General features: G+C 34.9%; 2 protein-coding genes across 20 annotated transcripts in view; one reads left to right on the plus strand and one right to left on the minus strand.

Annotated features, from left to right (window-relative positions):
• ank3a (ankyrin 3a) overlaps positions 1-12,452 on the minus strand; it is a 190,343-nt gene extending 177,891 nt beyond the window's left edge. For 16 of the 19 annotated variants that reach the window (XM_087288484.1, XM_087288472.1, XM_087288459.1 and 13 more), the window contains exon 1: positions 11,710-11,992. In XM_087288484.1, coding sequence (XP_087144610.1) covers positions 11,710-11,775 — 66 coding nt within the window. In that variant the 5' untranslated portion in view covers positions 11,776-11,992. Of the gene's footprint in view, positions 1-11,709; positions 12,010-12,158 lie in introns of those variants that run through there. The other 3 variants (NM_001443169.1, NM_001443168.1, NM_001443167.1) reach the window with 2 other exon arrangements.
• LOC141378555 (uncharacterized) overlaps positions 1-12,465 on the plus strand; it is an 876,076-nt gene that overhangs the window by 289,872 nt on the left and 573,739 nt on the right. The window lies entirely within an intron of this gene.

The raw sequence follows: 12,465 nt of genomic DNA on the forward strand, positions 1-12,465 counted from the left end.
ACAGTTAGTGAATGGGACTCAATTTAACATGAATTAGTCATCTCATCTCCCTGGTGGAGCAAGAGCACATCAAAACAGCTCATTATCAAGACATAAACAACTGTTGCAGTAATTATTAGTGCTGGATTCCAAAAACAGGGTGTGAACAAAATAGAAAACCAGGTAAGACTGTTCTTCTCAGTGCATGTACTGGAGTCAAACTACAGTTATTCAACCGCATGGAACTGCAGGAATGTAAACCTCAGATGACAGCAGCCAGAAGTGCTGATGTTTACACACCTTTAATTATATGTTTTGCATTGCGAATTCAAAGCATTTATTGGTGTGTGTGCGTGCGTGCATACGTGTTCTTCAAACTCAAGTCACTTACTGCTTTGTTGTGTGAGTGTAGTTTTGTGTTATTGATTTATGCTTTAACCCATGGGTTGTAGGTTTAAACCCCCATGAGGGCTTCACTATTACTTTTGTGCCCTTTGGAAGGACATTTAACCCAAGGTTACTCTATTGGGTTTGTATCAAATGTAGTGCACTGTAAGCAGTTTTTAATAAAGCATTTATTTATTCAGAAAAATCCGTCTAAAAATAATACATTTACAAAAAATAAAACTCAATCATGCACCCCCAAAATTCACATTTTCAAAATCCAATTCATAAATTCAAAACACAATTCAAAAATATACAAATTCAATTTAAAAATTCAACACAAAATTTGTGAATTCACAAGTAAAAATTATAAATATTTCCCCAAATAAATTGGATTTGCGCATGTATGAATTGAGTTTTGAATTTAAGAATTGGATTTTTGCACATTTATGAATAGTGTTTTGAATTTACTAATTGAATTTGTGTATTTACAAATTGCGTTTGAAATTTTTGAATAGGATTTGAGAATTTATGAACTGTGTTTGAATTTAAGAATTAAATTTGTACATTTATGAATTGTGTTTGGAAATAATGAATTGAATTTGCATATTTATGAATTGTGTTTTGAATTAACAAATTGGATTTGTGCATTTCTGAATTGCGTTTTGAATTTTTTATTAGATTTGCGCATTTATGAATTGTGTTTTAAATTTACCAATTGGATTTGCATATTTGTGAATTGGGTTTGGAAATAAAGAATTGAATTAGCATATGTATGAATTGTGTTTTGAATTTATAAATTGGGTTTGAACATTTATTGTGTGTTGAATTTACAAATTGGATTTGTACATTTATGAATTGTGTTTTGAAATAATGAATTTAATTTGCATATTTATGAAATGTGTTTTGAATTAACAAATTGGATTTGAACATTTAAGTATTGCGTTTTGAATTTGCGAATTCAATGTTGTAAATGTGAATTGTGAATGTATTATTCTTGAGGGTGATCTGGCACCATATTCATTTAGCTTCAGGCACGTGTACACATAGGGTATGTATGTATATATATATATATATATATATATATATATATATATATATATATATATATATATATATATATATATATATATATATATACATATATATATATATATACATACATACATATATATATATACATATATATATACATACATATATATATACATATATATATATATATATATATATGTATATATATATATATATATATATATATACATACATATATATATATACATATATATATATACACACACACACAAATATATAAGTCTTTGAATTTCTGATGCCTGTAGAGTTCAAGAGCTGCAACCATTATTTATTTTGTCATTTGCAGCTTGTTAAAGTGCTGGTTAAGGGATTACAAGTCTTTTTAAGGCAAGTTAAAACAAGTCAGGTCATCTGTGGCTACACTGGTGTACTCAAAAAATAACGATTGTTGCTTATACAAACTACTTACTTAAAATGAGCTTAAACAACACAATTCTTGAGACTTTTTGGGGGACAACTTAACTGTATTAAGTTCAATCCACTTACGTTTGTTAATTAACTTACTCTCTTTTCAATGGTACAACATGAACGAATTGTGTGAAACCCTGCATTTTTTTTTCAGTGGAATAGGTAAATAATTGTAAAAAAAAAACTTTTAAAAAATTGTACAAAAGCATGACAGCAGAGTCCAAAAGCAGCTTTACAGTATTAATAAAGTAAGGACAAAACATGGAGAGCAAACAAACAACCAGGCAAAGGTAAGGGCAAGTAACAAACAATCACAAATCTAACAAACAGTCTGAGATACAAAACCAAGAAGGGAAAAAAGGAATGAGGGAATTGGTGGCTGCTTTCAAAGCACTGCTTTATGAAGATTCAAAACTTTGCAAATCTTTTGTTTTAACTCAGTGGATCACAAATCAAACTGACAAAGTCATGTGATTTTAGTAAGTTAAACGTTGTTACGTTATTACTGTTTCTAAACATTTAAACATTGTAATGCCCAAAAATCCTCATGAATCTTGTGAGTTAACTTAGATAACCCCAAATGACGAATCAATGAACAGGTGCCGTTGGCTTATAAAGACATTTAAAATTATTAATATTACATGATAAGCTAATTCTTAATATACCATATATTTATCTGATGGGTATAGCGACAGATTTACAGACAAATATATAATTCCCAACACTGTATTACAGGCTAAATAAAGCACTTTTAAATGGAATCTGTTTAACTACTATGTCCTCATAATTAAGGATCCAGACCGCGCAGTCAGGGGTCCAGGATGTGTGATACTGGCCAAAGAGTTTCATCAGCAGAGCCAAACATCAAGCAGCACTAGAACCCAGACTGCCTGTTCAGCACTTCGGACTGTTACACATCACTAATGCTGCAGATTCCTTCCTCATCGAGTTATATCAGATACGCAACTACACGCATAACATGCAGATTTACACTCGCGCACACACGTAATGCACAGATTTACACTTGTGTGCACACAAAGACGGCGCACCATCTACAGTCAATAATTCTGTAAACACTTTTAACACCACATGACTGATACCAGAGGCTATTCATATGGATTTTCTTGTCAATCACAATGATTAACATTAATGACTGTCAGACTGAAATGTAGCCTGAAAGCCAGAAGATATATTAGCGCTGTAAGCCAAGTGTAACCTGTCTTGCATATGCTACTGTGGTCGGTATGGGCTCTAAATGCTCTCCTTTGGTCTCTGACAGGTGTTCAGTTACTCTCTGATCTGTTTCGGGGAGCCCTACCATGTGCTATATATTTCCCCCAGACTGGCGTTTGGAATGGGCTGTGTGTTAGATTCTGCTGGACTCATCAGAGAGGCTGGGAATATCTGTGTTTTTGCTCAAGAGTGGGATTAAGATTTACAGAGAGACTTGCAGAATGTTTTGTTAGAGTATCAATCATACTTTCACTGTCCAGCCGGTATGGCAGAAGAACAGCTGCATGTATTGCATTTAGAAATGTATTACTCATACTTGCGACTTTAAATATGCATTCTTACTTATCAATTCTAAAGTATAATAAGTATTCAGAGGCTTAAAGTTATTGTACACTTAAATATTGTGCCAACACTTACTCAATGCTCATGTTGTTTCAAATTTGATTTATTTCATTTTAATTTCCTCTTACAGCCAAACACATAGACAGTACTGCTTTCAAAGATTCCAGAAGGCTTTTTTTTTTAAATGAACTCTTTTAAGGACGTTTTTTAGCAAAGCGACAACAGTAAAGATTTCCCAATTTTTATTGTGTATTAATGGTAAAAATCTTATTTCATTTATGTATTAATTAGTCTGTTGTTTTTAATTGCTTATTTATTATTGAAATGTTCTTGCAATAGAAATAGCCTTGGCTGCTGAAACGGTTGGCATTTACTTCCGCATACTTAAATTTTTAAGGGTCCATGCTGGCCCAATAACCCCATGAGTGGTTTCGTTCTCTCATCAATTGGAATAGAACATGTCTTGCATAGATTATGGTAAAGACATTTTTCTTTTTTCCTATGATTACTGACACATGGAGAAACCCCCAAAATTAATTACAGCAACCTAGACCACAAAGAACCTAAAAGGTACACTTTCAAATTTGAGTTTGCAAAAAAAAAAAAAGCGCCTCTTTTTTGGAGGGGTTTATTATAACATAGATAACATATACAATTATTATTAATTATTAAACTCAAAGGGTTTTCTTTGAAATGATACCTTTGCATTTACACTTCTGCATGTGGATTTGGGAGACTTTTCAATTTGGGTAGGCAAAATCCAGGCGGAAATCCCAAAATAAACTTTAAGAATACATTACATTACATCTTAATTTCTCTAGCACTTTTACAGTGTAGATTGTGTCAAAGCAGCTTAACATAGATGAAGTTCTAGTAAATTGAAAATGCCTCAGTCCAGTTTTTATAGTTGAATTTCATTGTAATGTAAACATCACTGCTGAAAACCCAAAAACTGAGGAGCAAATCCAATGATGCGCAGAAATTTTATTCTGAAATATTATTCAGTAAAACATATTTTTAAGATTTTTTCTGTTTTTCCTTTTTTTTTTTTCTATTTTCATTCATGCAACGAGTCAGTGCAGTGTTGTTTGTGTCATCTTTGGGAACATTATGTGGTTGAGTAAATGATTAAAATAATTTTATTTGGTGGGTTATCACTTTAAGAATCTTTGATAAAGAACAACAATAATTTAAAGTTATTTTTAGCTATAAAACAAATGGTTGATTTAAGTGTCATTATCATAATATTTAAGTTATTAGGCTACAGTAGGTTGTTTCTGAAAAATAAAAAGAAATCATGACAGACTCTTTTTCAGTAGTTAATTAAACAGAAGAAAAATATATTCATAATTGCGAGAATTCAGTCAGAAAATTGCTTTCAAATGCTTTCATTATAGATCTGTGGATTTAGGGACACCTCTGTTATAAAACGAAACAGTGAATCAAAATGAGAGATTCGATTCTTCACAAAATAACTATATCTACACTTTAAAAAAATCGGTAATTTTACGGGGGGGGGGGGGTTTCGGCAGCTGGGGTGCAGAAAAAAAACTGTAAAAACAACTGCCGTTAAATTACAGAAATTTTCCCTAAAATAACAAACGTTATTACAGAAATTAATCAAACAAATTTTAAGTTAAGGAAATTTTGTACATTTACCAGTAAATTCTAAGGTTATTTACCTGTTATTCTAAGGTAAATTTCTGCAATTTAATTGCCATTATTTTACAGTTTTGCTGAAAAAAAATGTAAAATTACTGATTTTTTACAGTGTACTTTAATAAATATTTAAATACAGTGAATAAAACGTGAACAAGATTTTATAACTTGATTTGATTTTTGTACAGGCCATTGATTTTTCTAGGTTAAACCTTTTATTTTACCTACAATAATTTCTAATGTTTGTTATGTGTTCTATTATTTGAAGCAATTTTTCTCAAATATTTGTAATGGTTTCAATAGGCTTATATACAATTGGGGGTGGGAGGGGGATCGTGCACGTATCCCATATTTTTACAACGAAATGTTGACAGGTATGTGCCAGTTATGTTTAATCAGGCAGCTGTAATGAACATATTTCTATGTGAACATGTATTTGAGCGCACACACATCTACGTGCTGGTGTTCACATGTGAATCTGAGTGTCTGCGCATGTGTAGTCGAGCAGACTGATGGATTGCCCCTCTGCCAAAAGCTCCATGGCAACGGTTTCTCTAGCTGTTATGATTTAGTGCCCTCAGCCCCTTTAAATACACTGTCTCTCCATTTAGACTCGCCCTCCCTCGCTCTCCTTGTTTACATCATCGCCCGCTCTCACACTTTTCTGTTTCCATGCCTTCTGTCAGCACTTAAAGTTGAAGTCTTATCGGATTCTCTCAACCTTCATCAAAAGAAAAGCAGCTTGTTCTCCTGATCCTCTCTTTCAGAAATCTCTGCTTGCCGTTTCTCATTCTGTTCTCACGCTGGGCTGAGCTTTCTTACCTTACTTTCCTTCCCTCTAGAATGATTTTTTCCTTCCTAACTTCCTTCCTTCCTTACTTCCTTCCTTTTATACCAACAATCTCTTTTTTCTTCCTTCCTTGCTGAACGTTTTTCTTCCTCTGTCTTCCTTCGACAAATATGTTTTTCCTTCAACAAATCATTTTCCTTCTTTACAGTGCAACTCTTTTCTCCTGTCTCCTTCCGGAATTTTTACCTTTCTTCCAGCACCAATCTTTATTTTTCTTTCCCCTTTTTGCCTTCCTTTTCCCCGAACCAAAATCTTTTTCCCTTCGTTATTCTGTTGTAGCTATATTTCCTTCTTGCTTTACGGCTTACATCCCTTTCCCTCCAATTTCTTCCCTCCAGCATAACAATAATCCATTCTTTCTTACTTTATTTATTCCAAACAACAGTCATTACTGCTTTCCTTCCTTTTTTGTTTTTTTCTTTTTTTTCCTCATTCATAGCCAACAATATTTCCTTCCGTCTTGTACAGTATACTAGCTGAATAGTTTCTTCCTTTCATCTTTCCAGTCTCAGTTAAACTTTCTCCTTCCTTCTTTTCTTTCTTCTTTCCAGGATTTCTCTAGACCATTATTGCTTCTTTTCATTCTTTTCTTTTCTTTTTTCTATCATAGCAGTTTAGCATATCATGTCTTCCCATCTTCATTCCTTATTTTCTTACCAACGCTTATTGCTTTTTCCTTTCTTCCCTCCAACTTTCATAGTTTCAACAGGCTTTCTCTTTCTTTATTGAAGCGTCTTGTTCTGACCTTACTTTATCTTTCTACCATTTAATCCATTCTTCCTTCTAGTAGTCTCCCTTTAGTTTTTTCTTACTTTTTCAAGCATGCCATCAATTCTTCCCCTCTTCCTTCTTGCCCTAATACAACAATCATTACTGCTTTCCTTGATTTCTGTGGTTCTTACTTATTTACTTACCTATTTCATATCTACCCTTCCTTCCTTCCTTCCTTCCTTTACTCCAGAACAACATTTTCTTCCTTCCCTCTCTCTTTACTTCTTCCACTTTTCTATTTCCTTCATTTCACTCTTTTTCTTTTACTGTCCTTCATCCTTCAACCCTCCTTTTAATCTTTTCATCCTTCCAGTACTCTTTCTTCAATTTTATCTTTATTTTTTCAGCATGCTATCAATTCCTCCTTCCTTCTTGCCTTCCTTATCAACAATCATTACGGCTTTCATACTTGCCCTTTTCATATCTTCTTCCTTCCTTTCTTTAAGAACAACATTTCTTGTCTTCCCTCCCCAGTTCCTCCCTTCCTTTCAATTTTAAACTTTTTCTTTCATCTTCTTTTTTCCTTTCACTTTAATTTTTCTTTCTACCATTTATTCATTTCATACATCCAGTACTCTTCTTTTCATTAATTTCCAGCATGCCATGAGGTGTTCCTTCTTTCTTGCTCTCCATACCTACAATCATCATTGCTTTCCTTTCTTTATGTGGGTCCTTCTCAAACATTTCATTTCCTCCTTCTATCCTTTATCCTATCATTCCAGTTTCACTCTTTATTTTGCTCTACCTAATTTTTCTTTCCGTCCACTATTTTTTCAGTCTTTTTTTTCTTTCACCTTCCTCCCGCTTTTTCTTTCTTTTTACAGCATGCCATCAGTTCTTCTTTTCTTCCTTCTTGCTCTCATACCAACAATCATTCCTTCCTTCCTTCCTTCCAAGACATTTCCTTCCCTCCCTTGTTCCTCCCTTCCTGTCAGTTTTACTCTTTTACTTTCATCATCCTTTTTTCCCTTCCACTTTCATTTTTCTTTCTACCATTCAATCATCTCATACATCCAGTACTCTTCTTTTCATTTATTTCCAGAACGCCATCAGTTCTTGCTTCCTTCCTGCCCTCTATACCAACAATCATTATTGCTTTCCTTTCTTTGCGGTTCTTACTTCTTTACTTGTCTATTTCATATACCTTTCCTTCCTTCCTTCTAGAACATCATTTCCTTCCTTCCCTCACAACTTTATCCCTTCATTCCAGTTTCGCTCTTTACTACTTCCATCTTTATTTTTTCTTCCGTTCACTTTTTTATGATACTGTTTTCTTCCACCTTCCTTTAAATCTTTTCTTCCTTCTGTTTTTTCTTTCATTTTCCAGCATACCATCAGTTCCTCTTTCCTTCCTGCCCTCATACCAACAATTATTCCTTCCTTTCAGAACATTTCTTTCCCTCCTTCACTCCTCCCATCCTACAGTTTTACTCTTTCATTGCCTTTTTCCTTCCACTTTCATTTTTCTTTCTACCTTTTAATCATTTCATACATCCAGTACTCTTCATTTTTCCAGCACGCCATCAGTTCTTCCTTCCTTCCTGCCCTCCATACCAACAATCATTAATGCTTTCCTTTCTTTCTGTGTTTCTTACTTCCACGCATTCCTATTTCATACACCTTTCCTTCCATTCTTCCCTAGTTTGCTTCTTCATTCCAGTTTCACTCTTTATTTTTTCTACCTTAATTTTTCTTTCTGCTCACTCTTTTTAATCCTTCTTTTCCACCTTCCTTTTAATCTTTTCTTCCTTCTGATTACTTCTTTCTTTTTCCAGCATCCCATCATTTCTTCTTTCCTTCCTTTATCAACAATCCTTCCTTCCTTCCAGAACAACATTTCTTTCCTTCCCTCTCTCATTCCTCTCTTCCTTTCAGTTTTACTCTTTTCTTTTATCATCCCGTTTCCTTCCACTTTCATTTTTCATTCAATCATTTCATATATCCAGTACTCTTCTTTTCATTTATTTCCAGCATGCCACAAGTTCTTCCTTCTTTCCTGCCCTCCATATAAACAATCATTATTGCTTTCCTTTCTTTCTGTATTTTTCTTCCTTCCCCTTTTCATAATGGTTCCTTCCATCCTTACTTCCAGAATAAAAAAATATTTCCTTCTTCCTCCTGTCCTTCCAGTTTCACAATTTTTTCCTTTCACCTTTCTTTTTCTTCCAGCATATCAACAACCAATTCTTCTTTCCTTCCACCACACGATTTCACACTCTCTTTCGCTCTTTTGACAGGTCCGATCTCTCCAGCTGAATTCACATCTGTGTTGCCGTTTTGATGCCTTAAGAGCGAGTCTGCGTGTGTCAGCCAGAAGGACATGATGGTGGGCAGAGGGGCAATAATGGAGCACCACGCCCCATGTCAGCATCACACACACTTACATCCACAGGCACACAAATTCAAAACATACAAAAATACAAAAGCAACCAGCATGTGTGAAAAGTTGTATGCAACAGAGAAACATGGAGTCAAATGAAATGAGTAAATGAGAAACCATTAAATTTACACAAGAACAGGTTACAAAAAAAATGAGCAGAGAAATCACACAATTAAATACTTCTTGTGTGAAATCTGTTTTGATTATGTCACGACTTTTGATCTCTCTCATTCGTTTTCAGACACTCAATGTGATCTTGGATAACACCATAGCGACAAGAGACATGAGAGCTGTCACACGTGTCATGCTGTCTGCCAGTTGATTGGTCCGCTGAAGTAGAAAAACATGCTTCCACGAACCTCTAATTTTAAAATGTGAGATATTTCATATGACGTCAGTGCATGTTATTTAAAGGTACAATTCTAATTGCAGCTTTTGTGCTTCTTTGTGTCAGTCTCTCTTGTCTAAACCTCTCCTTCTTTCTCTTGTTGCCATGACTACAATCATTAACACATGGTTATCTCACAGTGTAGTAACAAAGCAGGCCAAGACACATGCACGCACAGGCGCAAACCATTAAAGCGCTGACAAAATGCCTTCCTTGCCAAAACCTTTTACTAATGGCTGAGGTAATTGATGCCTGTCTGAACGGTAATGAAACCTCTTTGGAACCTATAGTACACTGCAAAAAATCATTTGGGTAATCATAAAAACAATTTGCAAGTATTAATAATAGATTCTTAAAGGGATAGTTCACCCAAAAATGTTTACTCACCACTTGCTCTCAAGTGGTTCCAAACACTTTTTTCCCCTCAGCATATAGACCATTCCAATGTAGTCATGTCACTGGCCCATGAACATGTCCTATAGACGATTTCAATGTGGTCATGTCATTGGCCCATGACTATTTTTTGCTTGCTATCAAACTATTTCATAACTGCAACTGGCCATTCAATCATAATTTAATATTAAAACAGCTATCAAAACATTATTTATCAATATGTGGCTCTTTTTGGATTCTCGGGAGCTACAGAAATTAAAAATATTAAACAGGAAACACTTTGAGACCATTATTTTTGTTTACGTTGGGACCATTTCCCTCAAAATGGTCTATAAAACAATATTTTGAAGAATTTTGGTAAATTCTAGCCACTGACTTCTATAGTGGGGGGGAAATACTACTCAAGTCAATGTTTTTAGCATTCATCAAAATATATTCTTGTACTCAACAGAAAGACATCCATTTTGGTGGTTAACCGACCATGTCCAGAACATACACTAAAATTCACTAAAAATAATTCTAAATATTTTCATAATTGTATTTATAACAGATTTCCCCACCAAACAGCTTGATAAAGTATTGTTTTACTGGCTGAAATACTATATTCCACTCAACATTTGACAACATAAGCGGTTCATTTTTAATAGACATGAATATTAGTGACAGAAGAATCTCAACACACCACATGACCAATAAAAAACAAGTACATACACAGAACCACTGCCAAAAAATGTAGGGGCCAATGGCATTTGGCAATAGGTGAAAATCCTTTAATTGTTGACATGTGGGTTAGAGGGGTGAGTCTGTCCCTCGAGGGCTCAGAGATACAATCAAACATAAAGCCAAAGAAGAGCAACTGCTTAAAAGTATTTGCGTCAAACATCAAGCTACAACAAATACAGAAACATGCTGTGCTAAAAAATCCGGTTTGAATAAGACACTAAAAGATTTCATTTCAGTGTGTGTGTGTATTTGTGGTGTACATAACACATGTGCTGTTTTTTCTCAAATTCTCAAATAGCTGCATGACTTGATCTGTCAATCACTGTACATTCCTCGATATGCAAATTCAAATAAAACGACACACAACCGCACATGAAATGTAAACAGGCATGCACAAACATGTGCAGAAATCCTAAACACATTCGCCTGAAAACAATATAATAAATCTGATAACATCGCATATAAACAAACACACCACAGCTCAGCCAACGCACGGCTACATGAAATGGACATGCTGTCATGAACACATGACTGCACGCATGTCCTTTTTTCAATCTCACTAGCACATACACCTCCAAATATCGTTTCTGTAGAGGAAAAAAAAAACTCAAACTTTTAAACTGTCAAAAGGCTATGCGACCTATTGACCTGAACCACACCTACAAATAACCATCTTCTGACATTCCAAGAAAACACCTAGAGCAAAAAATGCCTCATGTTTAAACACACAACAAAAAATATACGCCTTATTTTTTATAATAAACACATTTTTTGAAAATTCTAAAAGAAAATATATAATATCTATGATGTCATTAAATAAAATAATTCTACATATGTTTGTTTTATTATACTAATATTCAGTAATCAACAAATGAAAATGAAGCCAACGCATTGGAAGAAAATCAATAAATGCATCCAAAACCAATCAATATTAAAAATCTAAATGCCTTATTTCCCTATCAAAACCCTGACATATACCTCCTTCATTGGCTTTTCTAGCTCTCAGTGGGTTTTAACCACATTAAATCAATCCATCATGAGCCCTTGAGCCAAACAACAGCCAAAAACCACAAGTACACAACAACTGTGCGATGCCAATCTTACCTTCTTTCCTTTCTTTTTACGGTGAGCTGGTTTGGAGCTACTTTTTTCTTTGGCTTCTTCACTCATTTTGGGAAAGCTGATGGGATCAGACTCCCTGAGCGATCCTCCTTATTCCAACATCCACTCCGATCAGCATGGACCAGGCAGAGAAGTCCATTAAAGCTCCGCTGATGGTGTTTGTTTATGGGGGAGATGCTGAGAGGCGCGCAAACGCTCGCGTTCTCTCTCTCTCTCTCTCTTTCTCTCTCTGAACTCTCTCTCACTCTGTGTTTTCAGAAGACTCGCCTTCTTCTTCTGTCTGGTGTTCCCCAAAAAGGGTGTGGAGAGATAGTGGAGCGAAAGAGAGAGAGGGAGAAGGAGGAGACACGGAGAGACCGAGAAATCAGAGGTTGATGGACAGATTAGTTTTGAAAAGAGAAAGAAGAGCATAATCCTGTTGAATAGCCTACCTGCTTTGATGTGTTTCGCACACCCACACGGACAGACAGAGATTAGGGGAGAGTATGTGTTAAATAAAAGTGAAACAAAACAAAAGGAGGTATAAAGGAACAATTCAGTGGTATGAAAGAAAGAACAATGGGTATAAAATGAGTTCCTCTCGTGCTGTAAATGAGAGATATGTTCAGATTGCTGCCAATACTCTGATCATGTGCTCTCTGAGAATGTGTGCGCGCGTTTGCATGTGTGCAGGGAGTGAAATATTAAATGTGACACCTCTGTGCTGTGTGTGTACGTGTGTGTGTGTGTGTGTGTGTG

This window comes from Danio rerio, chromosome 17, assembly GCF_052040795.2.
Source record: "Danio rerio strain M-AB ecotype USA chromosome 17, GRCz13ab, whole genome shotgun sequence".
Classification (NCBI taxonomy): Eukaryota; Metazoa; Chordata; class Actinopteri; order Cypriniformes; family Danionidae; genus Danio; species Danio rerio.